Below are 18111 nucleotides of genomic sequence, written 5' to 3'. Positions count from 1 at the left end.
TTTTTAATCAAAGAAAAGCTATGGTTTTTTGTAGCTCGCGATTTATCCGATGTAACTTATTACTAATTTAATTGCTTTTATTTTATAATTCATAAAAAAATAATGAAGCTCAATTAATTTTTTTCTTTTTCGTCGTTTGTCTTAAAGTAAATGCTACATCGGTAAATAATGTATATTTTATAACCCCAAACATTTTATTAACGAAAAAAAAGAAAAGAAAATGGGAGTTCTTTCTTTACTTTATTTGATTTAGTATAGTACATTTACATATATATATATTTTTTTCTTAATAAAGTATATGTATTTTAAAAAAAGATTTCCATGTATGTTATATGTATACTATTTATATATAAAAAAAAAAGAAAGAAACAATTATTCCACCAAGCAAAGTTGTTAACTGAAAAATGTTTAAAAAAAAAAGAAAAGGATTACACAATAAAATTGCATGTATTTTCTAAAAAAACAAACACATTTTTTGTATTTATTTTTGTTTTCATTGTATACTCTGAAGAAAGAATTCTTTCTCGAAACTGGAGGTGAACCGTGAGTTCATCATCGTTATTTCCTGCAAAGAAAAATATCGGGTTACGAAACCAAACGCAAAAAAAAAGATACCCAAAGAAAACGATAGGCTCAACAATTACCGATTATAAATTACGAGAGTGGACGCTTTATCGTCGACTTAAAGCGAAGCACAGCTAACTCCATTTTTAAACTTTTGAAAAAAAAAAAAAATTGTTAAAAAATTGAGGTTTTCTCAATTTTTATGTCGATTTCTTTTTGAAATAGAGATTTATATAGAAAATCCAATGATCTCTTGTGGCAAATGGATATTGGGAAGAGATTTATTTTTATTCTTACTTATGTGGGAGCAATTTTTCCATATAAACAAATATTAAGTCAAGAATTAAAAAAAAAAAAACGAATGTTTACATGGGCCAATTTTGTAAAACGATTATCGCTGAAACTGATTCGTTATCGTTCAAACGCGATAACGTATTACGATTATCGTTTTATTTCAACGATACTCGTTTATCTTAGCCTATCGTATGACATTCGTTTTCGTTTAGGTGTTGGGTCTGCCGAATGCATGGAATTCTTCAAGCAACTGTGGAAGATAACATTTTTTAGAGCCACCCTAATACGAAAAAAATTAATATAAACTCATTATCTCAAAAAACACGATTTAGAAATTTTCTGTGTCATTAAAATTTAAATTTTTCGAAAAATGCAAAAAGAAACATTTTTTGCACCACCCTAATTAATATGTTTGCTTTTCATTTTTTTTAACAATATTTACATTTATTAACAAAAAAAAATCGAATCAAGAGTCAGATAAATTTCTTCTTGAGTTCTGCAGCAATACAATTTTGGCTGCGCAATCTGCCCGATGTTGACGACATACTGACGTTTATGAACAGCAGAACTGCAGTTGGACTAAGTTAGTCCGATCGCAGATCTGACTTTATGAACACGACTAACGCAGGCCTAAGTTAGGCAGACGTTTATAAAAACACCCATACGCTCTTTGTCGTGAATATCATTTACTTCATTATCGTTTACTTTCCACCTGTTTCGTATTACGTAATAGACCCCCAGAGTGGGGATGTATATTTTTTTTTTGATCGCTGAAGCCATATCCGAAGTCCTTTTAATTTGAACACCACAGGTTTTCTAGATAACATTAAAAAGTATTCACAGACAAAGTTAAAAGAAAATCTTATTTGAGGTTATGTCAAAATCTTGATGTGATGGGGGCAAAATGAACTTTGGTTTCAGCGACCGAAAAAATATTCAGCCCTAGCGAAATATCCTTCGGAACGGAAATTTGTTCGATTTCATTCAAATCGGATTCATTCAAATTCAAATTGAATTCTAAACCTAATGAAACACAAATATTTCGAATATGACAAATTTTTGTATGGAAAGATAACACTACATTACCTACAAAGCATCACGTTTGCACCAGTAATATTTTTGATGCAAATTTTTTAGGCGTTTATGATCTTAGCCAACATTAAAACTCAATTTCAGGAGCTATGTTCGAAAAATTAACATATCAATCTGCAGGGGTTCTACTACGTAATTCGAAACGAGTGGCAAGTCAACGACACGACAAAGCGATTATGGAACACGAGAAAGTCGTAAGGCCTAAACCAAAAAAAAATATTTTTTTGAGGCTCACATGCATTCTAACTGCAAACGCAACAATATTATCAAAGCTAAACAAAAGTCAAGCTATAGGCAAATGGCAGTTGTAAAGATTAACGAGTATCGTTGAAACAAAACGATTATCGTAATACGTAATCGCATTTGAACGATAACGAAGTAGTTTCAACGATAATCGTTTTATAAAAAGTCCTCAGGGCCCTATTTTGTAAAACAATATGATAATCGTTTTACTTCAACGATTCTTGTTAATCTTTACGACTGCTATTTACCTATCGTTTAACTTTCGTTCTCGTTTATCTGTCATAATATTATTGCGTTTGCTGGTAGAATTCATGTGTGTCTAAAAAAAATATTTTTCTCAGTTTAGTTTGGCCAAACGACTTTCTCGTTTTACATAGTCGCTCTTTGTCGTGACTATCGTTTACTTCACTATCGTTGACTTGCCGCTCGTTTCCTATTACGTAATAGACCCCCAGTTTTCGAAAATTGATTTGAAAAAAATTAGTAATTATCAACATCAGCCCATTGTGAATTTCAAGTGGCAAACTTTTCACCCAAATTTTGTTCGATCCGAATTTCAAAAGCTATTGCGAGTTTCACCGGAATGGGATTATTTTTTTTTATCGGGAAACTGCGTTTATTTTTCGACATCAAAACTTGAACATTTTACTTGAAAAATAGTTGATAAATAAGACAAATTTTCTTGAACATGAAAAATTTTTCACCCGGAATTAACAAAAGAGAGTCAAGTTCATTTTTCTGGATAGATAATTGCTGATTGTACATCATTGTTTATTTGCGAGGCCGTTGCGCATCATTAGCTTCAAATTGTCTATACTGAAAACCCGACTTAAAAATTGAAAAACAAAAATAAATAGAAATTAAAGTTTCTATCAAGTTTTATTGTAAAATAAAAATATTTAATTTGTTAACAACAATAGGAAGATCCTTTATACACGCTTCAATCGTCTTTATTGCCCCCTTCACTAATTTTTCTTCTGTTTCGCTTTTCCAATGACATGCGACTTTGTTGCAATTTTATTCAATTGTTTCTTCTTAAACGCTTTCATTGGTTTCTTCTTCTTTTGGCGTTCTAATATCGTCGTTTTACCATCAACTTGTCGAGCTTCGAATTTTTCCATAACCTTATTTTCCGCTTGATGTTGCAATTTTTCCATCAATGACATTTTCGATGGATCCACTGGTTTGGCTTTCTCCTTAGCAATGTGCTTCAAATAATTCTTTGTATGTTTGTCAGCCTCAACCTTAATTCGAAGTTCTGAAAGTGCTTTAGCATACTTTTGGGCATTGTTTTCTTCGACATCTGTTGTGACTTTGATTTCTTCGGTTATGACTTTTCCAACTTCAGAGAGTGTGTGCTAGAACAGAGAAAGTAAAATATATCTACAAGTATCTTAATTGATTGAATTCATTCAAACTTACATTGAAACTATTAAGTTCTTTCTGTGTGAGCATAGTTATTGCTGTTCCAGGTCGACCAGCACGAGCTGTTCGTCCTATCCTATGGATATAAGTCTTGATGTGTCGTGCTGGATCGTAAGAAATCACTATGTCAACATCAGGAATATCAATACCACGAGCTAGAGCGTCAGAACATATCAATCCATTGGTTTTGCCCCTGGCAAAAGTACTCAAAACACTTGCACGCATTTTGGGATTCAAAGCTCCAGAGAGTTCCTCTATAACCATCCTTTTATCGAAGAGGTACTTTAAAACAAACGCCAATCTAAAAGAAGACAAAAATTAAATAACTATAAAGAATAGAAAGAGTTGGGAGTTGGGAGGTGACTTCAAAGTTCTGGTTTTCAAAAGTCTGCTTTTTTAACGAAAATTCTGTTTTTCAAAATTCTGCTTTTTTTCTATTCTGTCTTTCAAAATTCTGCTTTTTAAAATTCTGCTTTTCAAAGTTCTGCCGGCATATATTTGAACAAAAAAAAACTGTCAATTCCGGTTTTTTTTTATAGCATAGTGCGCTTGCTAAAGAAGAATACATTTCATTAACGTCCCAAATATTTTTTTAAAATGCAAAAACTGACTTTAATTAAACTAACATCTATTGTCCTTATTAGAAACGATGTATGATACAAAATATTCCTTTTCCCATAAATTATAAATTAATTAATCAATTATTTTTCGAAAATATTTAATATTAAAAACCTTTTATTAATATTTTCAAATTTATTGATTTAGGTATAAAACAAAAAATTAATGTCGAATTCCTTTCAACCACTTGTAGTCGCTACTAAAGTCGACACTTTTTGGCTATTTAGGAATTTGAAAAATGTAATGTAAATCCGTTTCAATAAAAAAAAAGAGAAAAAAGATCGATTCTTCGGGAAAAAGTAGTGAATTTTTTTTCATTGGAATTTGTTTAAGAAAAAAGTCGACTGCAGATCGAGTTTGGAATTCGACAAAATAAAGGCTTGGCCACACCGGAGGGTACGCGGTAGAGGTACAGGTAACGGTACGGGTATTTGTATGGAAAAAATTCCAAACTGACACATCAACGTTCGGGTGTGGAATTTTTTTAATACAAATATCGTTGCCGCTACCCTTACCGCTACCGCGTACCCTCCGGTGTGGCCAAGCCTTAATACTTATGGGGTTTTCGTTTGGTACAAAAATCAATTTATTTTTTTATTTAGATCTGTCAGAAAAACTGATTTTGATCATTTTTGCCATCGTTTGGCCAGAAAAACTGATTTATTTTTTGATCTTAGATCGATTTTCCAGATCTGGATTTTTTGGGCATCCATCTGTTTAAGAAGTTTTTGTTTGATAATAATTTGCTTCGGTTTCAAAACAAGATTAAATTTATTTAAATCATCGTTCGAGTCAATAGATCAAAATATAAATTTACCAAACGAAAATCCCATAAAAAAAATGACAAAATAAGAAAAGTAATCAAATATATGTAGAACATTTTGCGAAAAGATGGTTTTACAGATCTCTGCAAAGAATTAAAAAAGGGTTTGGAAAATGTTAAATGTTAACATTTTCAAAAAACTTTTTTAATTTTTTGCCGAATTTTGTAAAACATAATTATGAAAAGTAGAGTTTTGAAAAGCAGAATTTTGACCCCAACCTGAAAAAGTTTTATAAAATTACCTTCCCGAAGATTCCACACTATTTGTAAAGCACAAAAACTTTGTCCAATTATTTTCAGTAATTAACGAGTATAGCGTCAAAGGTTTAATTCGACTCTCTGTTAAGCAATATTTCTCGGTCAACTCAGCAGGTGTCGTATATTTCCCAATAAATTCCTCCCGAATCTCTGCCGTTCTTGCTTCAACAAACTTTTCTTTAAGTTCATCCAAATTGGTCAAAACAGATGTGAACAACTTGGGCTGGAATAACCTAATACCTTGAAGTTTTTCAGGATCTTGAGACAAAGTTGCAGAGAATAACATTTTGTGTGGTTGATTGCATGCAACGGATTCCAATTCATGAATACAAAGAGGAGCAGTCCGGCCAGACAGTAACATATCTGAAGTAGTTTTGACGTGATTGTCCAGATGATAAAGCCAATTATGATGAACTTGATTCATAATTCTGTCTGCTTCGTCAATGACGAGGAATTTGAGGGATTTCAGACAGAATCCATTTGTAGCATGAAGATGCTCAACCAGACGACCGGGAGTGGTGATGACAATGTCAGCTTTTGAATAGAATTTGCCTTTGTAAGATTCAACAAGCTTTTGCTGTTCCAATGGGAAAGGATTGGATTTGGTCAGAAGGCAAACACTCAAATTAGTCTTGTCTGTGAGTTTCTTAAAGACTTTATAGACTTGGAGAGCCAATTCGGCAACAGGTAGTACGACAAGAGCACGAATTTTCTTCTCTACACGATTCTCCAACAACTGGACAATGGGAACAGCGAAAGCAAGTGTCTTGCCACTACCTGTTGGAGCTGAAACGCAAATATCTCTCGGTCGAAAGGGATAGGGTTTTGAATGAGCTGTTAGAACCCAAGGAATAACTGATTTCTGAACAGGGAATAAGTTGTCAATAGACAATTCTTTCAATGATTCCTTTAAATGATCAGAAAGATAGTCAGCTTTTGAAACAAAGCTATCTTCTTGTTCTGACGATTCGACAATGCTTGTGGCAATGACAGTTGGATGTGCTAACCATGGAGGAAGAACCATCTCAACTTTAGGTTTGCGATCAAAGACATTTGAGCCGAGAACTTGAAAATCTTCATTTTCTGCCGGTTCATCGGATAATTTTGGTTTTTTTGTGACATTTGTTTCTTCATCGTCATTTTGACTATCTTCTTGCAATTCTGTTTGCTTGTTTTCATGCTCCTCACTTATCACAGGGATATCAGAAATATTCTGTGGAATCTCAGAAGGTTGGGTACTTTTTCGTGCTTGGGCTTTTTTCAAGAGTTTTTGTAGAATGTCATCTTCTTTGTTTGGATCGTCGGTGAATTGTTCACCTTCGATGTATCTATGAAATTAATAAGGATTTTATTATTTCTGCATTTAGATATATAGATGAATAATGTTTTAACCTTTTTACTGAAAATAATTCCATTTTATAAAGGAAAATAAATAAATTGTATTGTTAAAATGAGAAAATAAACTTGTGAACGACTATGTCAACATGCAGCTGTCAAAATAGCACGTGTCCAAAAAAAAACAAATCGAGCGTAGCTCTATCTGGTTTTCAAAATTGAAACTAAAGCGATCAGTGCTGTCACTTGGGAACGAGAAAAGTATTATAATTCTTGTGGTATGAAATTGTTGAAAGTACGCTCTCGGAGTGTTTACTTTAATTAATTTATGGTCAATTTCATAAAGCCCTTCTAAATATTTATCAGGCTAAAATGACGTTTGTTCCATACAAAAAACGTCATTTAAAAATTTAAAAGCTTTTAAATGTTTATGAAATCGGTCATTATACTTTGTTTATAGATTTTATTAAAAGGTGTGTTTTTTTGTTTATCTATAGCTGCGTTCCTTTGGAAATATTTATCCACTTTTTAGTACTTAAAACTACTTTGAACTACTTTGCTATATTGAAAAAGCAGTTCAAAGCAGCTTTAAGTACTAAAAAGAAGATAAATATTTCCAAAGGAACGCAGCTTATATAGATTTTGTGCAAAAAAACGACATCGAGATTTTTGAAATCAAAACCATTTACGTGTTAAAAACAACAAAAACTTTAAATGTATAGATTTTTGAAAAAATCCAGATTTTACTTTTTCTCGATAAAAACAGTAGTGCCAAGGTAGTAAAATTGTTGTGTTCATACAGAAATATCTGAAAATATTAACAAAAAAAGCGGAGAAAATGAGGTTTGAAAAAAGCTCTCATATAAAAAAATATTCAAAAATTTCTTTGACATGGTTGCATTGAAATGTTAATATTTCGAGATATACGCAATGCACTTTTCAGATAAAAGTCTTAAATGGTTCTTGATAAGATTGTTGAACAAATATATACGTAAAATTACCAAAGTTTTTTCGAAAAATTAGAAATAAAAATAAAAAAGTTTCCACATTTGATTTTTAAAAAATCGAAAAAATATTCAAACGCTTATAACACAAGAACGACGCAACTAATGTTAGTGGCCATGGTCTTAAAATGTAGCTAAGAATATACAGATAATTTTTGGTTTTTTGTTAAAAAAACATTTTCTGAATCCAACATGGATGCAATGGCCACATGAATAGTTTTGGTTTTTTGTGAAATTTTTTTTTTGAATCCATCATGGATGTAATATGGCCATCATTGTATATATATTTCTATAGTACTATTTCTATAGAAAGTCGAATTTAGTATTAGTTCATGTCGCCACTTTTTTGAGGTGGCGCTCAGTGTGTTTTTTCATACAAATTCTTCTTTTTCAAGTCACCACTAGAGTTCCTAAGATCGTTTCACTTCATGATAGTACTATGGAAATATATATACAATGATGGCAATTCCTCTACGGAGTTAAAAAAAAAAAACATGAGCATTGCACATTTTTGACAGACAGCTGCCAAAGACCAACAACATATCGTCGCACAACGTCAAAACCGCGAATCTGTATTTTTGGACATTTTTATTTTAATGCGTTATTTTACTTCTCATAAGTAACTCTATTCGCTGCCTCGATCCCAATCTTTCATGTGTTGCATAAGAGCCTAAAATATCAATTTCCGTTGCATGAGTTTCCATAAGAATGCATGAGTTTCCAAAACTTTGAAGCAGTCTTTCTATAAACAACAATTTGTCAGATTCGTGGTTTTGGCTATGTGCCCACTATTTATAATTTTATTGCAAATAACACAAATTTGCTCTTATAAAGTTTCTTTTATAGCTTGGTTTTCAATTTCGCAAATTATCTCATGAGATAATTTCGCAAATTATCTCATTTCTAATGTCAAATCGAATAGAAAAAAAATTAATTTGAAATTTGAATTGACCTTATTTGCAAAATTATCTCATTTCCCACCAAACAATTTTGCTTCTAAAAAGCCTTTTAGAAGGTAATATAGCTCCTATAAAGCTTTATAGAATCAAAATTGTTTGTTGGGTTGGGCTTTAGTGAAAACAGGCTATTAGGTCTATTTAATTGCATAGTTATTTGCAAGCGCAACATTTTGTTTTTCTAATTCGGAAGCAGATATCTTCGGATCGAAATCTCGAAAAAGTTTTGTTTTCAAGATTTGAGTTCAGAGTGAACAGAGCCCTATGCATTTAAATCTAAAAATTACAAATCTATTTTTTTTTTTTGTATTTATGGACGAAAGGTCTCTTTGAGCTCTATTAATTAATGAAAACAAAAAGTTTCTTTTTGGTCTGGTTGCAGTGTTATTTGCAACCGAGATTTTTTGTTTTCCTCATTCGGAAGAAAATATCTTCGGATCGAGCACTCAAAACAAGATTGGGTTTGCAGATATGAGTTCACAATGAGCAGGCCTATTAAATTGGGTAAACAAATTACAAAAATTCGAGAAAAAATCAAGGTTAATCCCTTGCCTAAAAAATAGGGATTTTCAAAAATTCCCTCCAAATCCATCGAGTGATACATTAAAAGAAGGTCCTTTTTAGGCTCTATTCATAACTGAAAATCAAAAGTTTCTTGAATGTCTGGTCGCTGAATTATTCGCAATGGAAATATCGAAATATTGTTTTTTTTCATTCGGAAGCAGATATCTTGGGATCAAGACCTCGAAACAAGATTTGGTTTGCAGATATGAGTTCGCAATGAGTAGGTCTATCAATTTAGGTAGAAAAATATCAAATCTATTTTTTAAGGATTTTCGAGAAAAAATCAAGTTAAAAAATATGGATTTATTCATAGCTGAAAACCAAAAGTTTCTTGAAGGTCTGGTCGCTGAATTATTCGCAATCGAAATATTTTTTTTTCATTCGGAAGTAGCTATTTTTGGATCAAGGTCTCGAAACAAGATTTGGTTTGCAGATATGAGTTCACAAGGAACAGGTCTATTAATTTGGGTACACGAATTACAAATTTTTTTTTTAGGATTTTTGAGTAAAAATCAAGGTTAACCCCTTGCCGAAAAAACCAGGATTTTCGAAAATTTCCTCCAAATCAATTGAGTTATACATTGAAAGGAGGGCCTCTAAAAGCTTTATTCATAACTGAAAACTAAAAGTTCATGAAGGTCTGGTAGCCGAATTAATCGCAATGGAAATATCGAAATATTGTTTTTTTTTTTCATTCGGAAGCAGATATTTTCGGATCAAGACCTCGAAACAAGATTTGGTTTGCAGATATGAGTTCACAATGAGCAGGTCTATTAATTTGGGTAGAAAAATTACAAATCTATTTTTAAAGGATTTTCGAGAAAAAAATCAAGATTAACCCCTTGCCTAAAAAATAGGAATTTTCAAAAATTTCCTCCAAATCCATCGAGTGATGCGTTAAAAGTAGAGTTGGGCACTTTAGTTCATTTGTTCTTCTGAACTAGTTCATTTTAGTTCAATTTATTTTAATCACTCCGGTTTTGTTAGAATTAAAAAACAAAATTAGTTTGTACAAACTGTATCCAAATTTATGTAAAATTGACGCATTCTACATAATAAAACAAATACAACCTAAAAATATTCTTAATTTCGTTCATATACTTGTCGAGCTTTCTGGTTCCTGACGAAAGTCTAGAATAAGTACGTTTTGCTTTCATTAAATCGAAATCATAGTAATGCAAGGACCAAGATGCTACTTGTTTTTTGTTCTTGCTCAAAAATAAGAGTAAGTGGTGCTTGAAGAAGAAACGCTGATAGAAACTGGCGCAAGCGACCTTTTGTTTTACCGACATCTAAATCTTGAGGTAGAGCAGAAGAACTGATTTCGCTCAACAAAGAATTGGATGCAATTTAATATGCCTTTTGGTTTCTGCACCCCTTCTTTAGACGTCTGTCGGGTTAAAAGGGGCTGTCGTCGTATAAGAGAAGGAGACAAGGACCAAATTTGAAAATTCCCTTTACAGATGGGACTTCCTTTCACCCAAAAAATATTGCTGTTTAGTTTGTTGAAACAAATCTTTTTCGCTATTCGCGAACTAAATTGAACTTAATAAGTGAACTAAGTTCACTAGTTCACCAAGATGAACTAGTTCATTGAACTAGTTCGTTCGCGAACTACACAAGCCTAATTAAAAGAAGGGCCTCTTTAAGCTTTATTCATAACTAAAAACCAAAAGTTTCTTGAATGTCTGGTCGCTGAATTATTCGCAATGGAAATATCGAATTATTTTTTTTTTCGTTCGGAAGCGGATATCTTCGGATCAAGGTCTCGAAACAAGATTTGGTTTGCAGATATGAGTTCAGAATGAGCAGGTCTATTAATTTGGGTAGAAAAATTACAAATCTATTTTTTAAGGATTTTTGAGTAAAAATCAAGGTTAACCCCTTGCCTAAAATATAGGGATTTTCAAAAATTTCCTTTAAATCCATCGAGTGATACATTAAAAGAAGGGCCTGTTTAAGCTTTATTCATAACTGAAAACCAAAAGTTTCTTGAATGTCTGGTCGCTGAATTATTCGCAATGGAAATATCGAAATGTTTTTTTTTTCATTCGGATCAAGATCTCGAAACAAGATTTGGTTTGCAGATATGAGTTCACAACGAGCAGGTCTATTAATTTGGGCAAAAGAATTACAAATCTATTTTTAAGGGTTTTCGAGGAAAAAACGCATTATTTTGGACTACAGGTCAAAACAAAATATAAATGTTATCTGATTATAATTTCACTAAGGAAGGTTCTAATAAACAAAAACATTAAAGGCCAATAACAGATAAAAAACTATAGCTGTTTTTATTTTAAGAAAAATTGAACAAAAATAAACACTTGAACAAATCTGTCACGCCTTTCTTTTACCTTCGACAGGATGCTACAAAAACAACTTTGGAAAATTTACAAAAATCTTTATTGACCAATTTAAATTTTTTTCAGAGAAATTATATTGAACATTAATTTACTTTCCCTTGATACTCTTTGCAGCATTAAAAGAATATTGTCATACAAAACAACGTTTTAAATAAAAAGTAAGCTATTTTTACATCTAAAAGTGATGTTGCAAGGAATGGAAAATATTATGAAATACTTTTCAACAGGTTTCTTAACTGTTTTTGTGTTATTTTTTTTTTGTAACAAATACTTGCATTAAATTAAATAAATATTTTACACGACTGAAATGTTCAAAAATATTTTTACCAACTACAAATAACAACGGTGAGTCGGCAGGTGTTGGTATGGGTTATTTTTAAAAGGACTTTGAACATCCAACAATCGAACAAATAAATCATACAAATTATTCATTTCGATAAAATGTCGCCTTAGGAGTTCAGAAATATAATTTCTGATGATAAGTTTTAATTATATGAATTAATTACCATACATTATTCAATGTGAATAAATGTACCTATGGTAAATAATATTTAAAAAATGTATATTCTTTTAAAATTTTCGATAAAAAATTAAAAAAAACAAGTTTATATTGAATCATTTTTACAAATTCAAAAGAACTAGAACTTTTATGATCTGTAGAACGTAATAAATATAACGATGGAAGATTTTTAAGAAATCATGAGTAATTTTAGGGAATTCCATACCATCAGCCTTATTTATTAGATTTCACTAAACAGCTCTAAACGGCTGCATAGTTATACAATACATAAAGTTTTATGTAGCCTTTATGCAACGTTACATAAATTTCAATTTATTAAACATTTTCCTAGCCATTATTGTTATACTAGGTTTGTGTCCAAATAAGTACTAAAAATGGAAAATTAGTACGACAAACAACTCCATCTGTCGATAAAATAACTCCATCTGATTCAAAAATAAACAAAAAAAAAATAAACAAAAACGTGAACGAAAGTTCTCAATGTCATATATGTATGTAGAAGGAAATCTCTAAAAAAAACACATTTCATTTGATAACAAATTGTTCACATGTATGAAAATGTAGACACATAAGAAAAAGATGAATACACAGACACACATGAATTTATAAGCACTGCGGCCAAAATTTCTCGAAAATTATATCAGGAACAAATCTGCAAATTTCTTATTTTTTGATGTATACATCTATATACTATAGTTGACTTCAAGTTGTTCATTTAATTGAAAATGTAATCAAAAAAATTAATTTTTCAATGAAAAAACAAAATTTTTCAATTTAAGTTTATTGAGACTTTCTTTTTTTTTTTAACATTTGATTTATAAAAGTAGTAAAACTTATACTAGGTTTTGTTGCTGACTTTGAATTGGTCTAGCTCATACATACAAATTTTTATAAAAAGATTTACATTATCTTTTGAAAAAATAGTAAATAACTTGACTAGTTACATATGTGTTTAAGTGTTGCTCAGGGCACTTTTCAGAATGTACATATTGTGATTGAGTACTTAAAACTAGATAAAAAAAATTAACAAATTAACAAGAGGCAGATATCGACTCGTGCCAAAAAGGACACAAAAGTCCCCTCATTGACACGAGTCGATAAATGCATCATACCACAAAAGGTATTACATAAGTTTTTCATTATACATGGTATAGAGTTTAGTTTCATAAAATTTGTACATTGTTCATTTAGTTAAATAAAGCAAATAATTTAGAATTTTCATAAAGTTTAAAATTTGTACATTATTTAGAAAAAAATTTTTGAGATCTGGAATTGTTCAAGTGTGTTAACATTTTAATTAAAAAAAAAAGCCACAAAAAGTGTTTGAATGAATTGAGTTCCATCTATTAGCCTCTATATACATTTGGATTGCCCCTCCCATAGAAGTCAGAGAGGAATTCGTTGTCATGAAGTTGAAATAATTGGGAAGACGAGGGGTTCGCCAAGCTAATTGGAGATGCATAATACCTATCTTCAATGGCAAATTCAATATTAGCTGTATATACATTTCTAATCAGGGGGTTGTCATGATAACTAAAAGAACGAATTCTTTTCGTAACCAGGTCGAAAAGGTATGAGAGTAAAGGTATCGTATTTGACTCGCCATATATGATAGCATTTTTATACCATTTTCCACCTGGTCGTCTATGTTTGTTTATACAGAATCTTAAGACATATCTTTCGAATATTTGAAGTTCTTTAGCTACAGTTGGAGAAATTTTAAACCATGAAATGAAGCCGTATGAGAGGATAGGTCTGATAAGTGTTTTATATAGGAGGAGTTTGGTGCTTTTGTCCACAAAGGAAGATCTGAAGAGAAATTTAAGCTGGGCTGCTGCAGCTTTACTTTTATTAAGAGCAATACGAGCGTGGGGGTTCATTCTTAGTCTCTCATGGAAGTTAATTCCAAGATATTTTATCTGTTTTTTAAGTGGGATCAGATTTCCATTAATAAAAAGTTTGAGTTGCTTGCTTTCTCTCACTGCTAAGTGATGACCACGAGGGGAAGCGTTTCTAAAACAAATCAACTCGCTTTTTTGATAATTGATGGATATGCCCCAGTGGTTAAAGTAGTCGACAAGTCTTTCGACATGACTTTTAATAAAATTTAAGGCATCGTGAGGTCTTTCAGAAAAAACAAAAATATATACAATTATTGACATTTTTTTCTTTTTCTGAAAATTATGTGAAGTTCAAATGACATTTAAGCAAAATAAATTCTTATTCAGGCTCTAAACAACCTAAAAACGCGTTTAGCTTATACAACCTTTATTAAACGTTGCATAAATATTATAAATCACAATTTTTTGTTTAAATACATTATAAAGAGTACATAATGCTATGTACTCTCTATGATGAGTTTTTAAATAGGGCTGCATATGTTTAAAACCGACTTTGTGTCCAAATGAATATTCATTAATTTCTATACTTTAAAGAAACTCATCAGATTTAAAGTGGTTGTACTTGTTTTGTATATAAAGTTGGGGTCAATAGAAAAGAGGTTTTTATGATATTAATAACATTAATAAAATCATTTCAAATTGAAAATAAGAATTAATATATTAATTGGGTGGGAATTTCAAAGATTCACTAAATTTTATTTTCAAAAATCCCCCAAATCGGTTTTAATTTAAACTGCATTTAAAGAGAGAGAGTTTTGGGGAAGGTATTGATTTATGGAGCAGGAGCTAAAATAAAGTATATTGATGCATTTTGGACACATCACAGATTTTTTCAATTTGTTTTTTTTTGTTTTTTTTTTTTTGTATGCTAGATCCCACAAGACCAAGTAGAACTCAATAGTACCTACCACCTTTTTTTATTAAATGATGATACATTAGGGTGGTCGTTATTTAGAAAAAAAAAATGGGATTTGTATGCTCCCAAGATTCAAGTCTCTAATCCGTAATTCTGGGTTTTGGACCTTGTCCGATCAATTTCAATTTTTTTCAGACTTTTTCAAAAGGTCGCTTTTTACACGTTGAATGTCAAAAAATTAAATAACTAGCTGATGATTGAAAAATCAGGACTTGGATGCTTAAGGTTCAATCCAGCAAACGGCTCTAAATAATTTATATTTAATTCATCAGATGATAGCTAGAACTATAAGGTTTAAGTTTGTAAAACAAATGAACAAACTAATGCTAAAATTAAGAAAATTCTTAAAAAAAACTGTTTTTGATTTAAAAAAAAAAGTTCAAAACTTTTATTTATTTTTTTTTTGAAAACGGATCAAATGTTTTTCTTTTTAATTTAAAACAAAATATTCTTTTATGAATTTTTAAAGCAACTTTTTTCATAAGAGAAAGTACGTGCGACTCCTGCAAACTACTGAGTTAGAGCCAATCTAATTTATGACGGCTAAATATAATAGATTATCGCTTTCTGACACAAGCTCATTTTCATTATAACAATAACACAAGTCTACAAGATTTTTGGTGCCGACACTAAACTATACTTTTCTATAAGTTTTTGGTGTGCCTAACTCGAATCCGAAGTCAGAAATATCCTATCAGGCCCCGTTTTCGAAATATTATCGTTTTTAAAATTTTAAAATGGCCTTTAAAGAAAGAAACCCTAAAAAGTGGTAAAAAAAACGTTTTTTTGCATCTTCTAATGCTAATATTTCAAAAACCGGGAACTGATAGGATATTTTTGACTTCGGATTAGAGTTCAGCACCTTCAGAAAAGTATTTTGGTTCTTGTGGGAAAAATCTTAATAATTTTTTTAGTTTTCTAACGGTAGTATTCCAAAAACAGAAGCTGATACGATATTTCTGACTTCGGTTCAACACATCAAAAACCTATAGAAAAGTATAGTTTAGTGTCGGCACAAAAGACAAAATTAAATTTTGTAGACCAGTGTAATGTATCGACAATTTTCTCTTGATAAGGAATTGTTGCAAGGTGGTATAGAGACTACATAAATCCTAATGCAAAGTATAACTACTATGAACCGTTTCTTTTGATTCAAATGAATATGTATAATATAAAGCATATAGTTTCGGCACTTTTTAAATGAAAAAACAGACAAACCTGTGATAAACAAAAAATTGGATTTTGAACTGTAGTCGAAACAGGTTGTTATACAATATACAAAATCCCTGTTTCAAATGGTAATCGTCAAAAATCGTCAGTAATTCGTATTCAAGTTTTCAATAACGAAATAACCAACGTCAAACTGCCACTGTTTTATTTAAAAGCAATACCAATTTTGAATACCTACATATCTACATAATTTTTCATTCTATTAACAATTTTTTAGGGAATGAATGCAGGTATAATGCTAAAATCCGGTATTTTATTTAAGAACTTTTGTTTTAAGTTATGTAAGTTTAAAGTTCTTAAGAACTTCTAAATTAATATGTCAGTATTCATATGCAAATTTTTAATCCCTAATTTGATATTTTTAATAATGGTAATGGTGAATATTTCACTTCACTCAAAACTAAAAAAAAAAAAACTAAATTTATGCTTGATCTTAAAACAATCAAATCGTTTGTTCTTTGTTAACTTGACAAACAACGTTGATTAAAAGATTAATCCGTCAGATTGAATAAAAAAAAATCTATTTCTAAAAAAAAATAAATAAAACTGCAAACATTTTTGCAACTTTCAAAGTTAAAAAAAAAAAAAAAAAAAAAAAACTGGTAAAACTAGTAGTTACCATGTTCTATTGATTTAAAAGAAAATATTTTTTTAACCAATTCCGCTACAAAAAAAGAAATATGACTCAAGCTTGGTGCAAAACGGAAATACATTCTCAATACGTTGCAATCTATCACAATTGTGAATTCTTCTGCATTAAGTTTTAAGTTATACTTTAAAGCCAGTAATTACTATGTCCAAGTAACATTGGACTTCCGTATACTACTAACAAGCAAAATTACTCTCTACACATTATTCCACAACATCTTAATCTGTAATCTGACACAGGTCCGTCTTAAGGTGAAAGCAATGAGTGGAACTTATTTCCCCCGATCTGATACATCAAAACTTACAATACTTTTTTTTTAATTTTTTTGATGGACATAACCATAACCTATCTAGAAAAGGTATCGTGAATAAAGCACGTTATATAATGGCAATATTTTAATTTTATTGTTGGTTGACAGAACAGGGCAATAGCTTAATAAGTCGTTAGTAGACTTAACATCCCTTGGGCAATAGCTCTATAAGTCGTTAGTAGACTTAACATCCATTTTGGGGAATCAACTTCATATGGCCCACCTTTCTCAAATAAGTTTACAAAAAAAAGTGGGGTAGTGCATAAGTCCATCCATTTTGTATCATGTGAAGGTGTCCTTTTGCCCTAATAATACAAGTTTTGAACTCCAAAAATGGAAATTTAATTTCTCCCCAAAATCCGGACCTGCCTTGTTGTGTTAAAAATTTTCCTTTTGCCAATTAATTCTACGAGTTCGTTAGGTGCAAACAAAAAAACAATAATCTGTAACGGATTTGAATGTTGATTAGATATATTTTATTTTATTGGGTTTTTGGCTGAAATTAAAATGTAGAAAACAACCGCACTTAAACTGGTTTATCTTAGTCACAAATCTCAATATGTGTATTCAGTGCAGTTTTGTTGAAGCTTTCTTATATGTAAGTACAAATTATAAGTTTTAAATATTGGGAAGTCCCCAAGAGTGGTTTCGTGGTTATTTTGTAGATCAATATAGTGGTTAATCAATGCGATTTGTGTTTGGTGAGTAATGCGTCTTCAGGTATTCCACTGATGTTAATTATAATTATTGTATCAAGAATGGAGTAGACTTTCCATTTACGTATAAGTATGTATTCTTATACCTAATACAATAAATAAACATAACCTAAAGGTATTTTATTTTAACTTTTTTATGGTTGATTTGCTTAAGACCGCGGACCAAACTTCCTGTGTGTCGCTATTATTATTTGTTCTTTTGGAATCAATGAACGATCTTGGCATTGGTTGTGCAGCCATTTGAAAGTTATTCTATTGTTCATGATAAAATAATTATAATACAACTTTTTGAAAAGATTACGTATACATTTATGTAATATGGTGTAATAA

The 18111-nt window shown here is 30.8% G+C and overlaps 1 protein-coding gene across 1 annotated transcript; it reads right to left on the bottom strand.

The window, feature by feature from the left end:
- Positions 1-3053: 3053 nt before the first annotated feature.
- On the bottom strand, positions 3054-6830 carry LOC129911323 (probable ATP-dependent RNA helicase Dbp73D). Its single transcript, XM_055989080.1, has 4 exons — positions 6710-6830; positions 5302-6645; positions 3616-3919; positions 3054-3551 (listed from the first exon to the last, which is right to left on the bottom strand). The coding sequence occupies exons 1-4, from the start codon at positions 6730-6732 to the stop codon at positions 3159-3161; spliced, it is 2064 nt and encodes a 687-aa protein (XP_055845055.1). The 5' UTR covers positions 6733-6830; the 3' UTR covers positions 3054-3158.
- Positions 6831-18111: the final 11281 nt, after the last annotated feature.

This window comes from Episyrphus balteatus, chromosome 2, assembly GCF_945859705.1.
Source record: "Episyrphus balteatus chromosome 2, idEpiBalt1.1, whole genome shotgun sequence".
Lineage (NCBI taxonomy): Eukaryota > Metazoa > Arthropoda > Insecta > Diptera > Syrphidae > Episyrphus > Episyrphus balteatus.
Note: the sequence above shows the minus strand (reverse complement) of the source record. Positions and strands in the feature narration are given on the sequence as shown.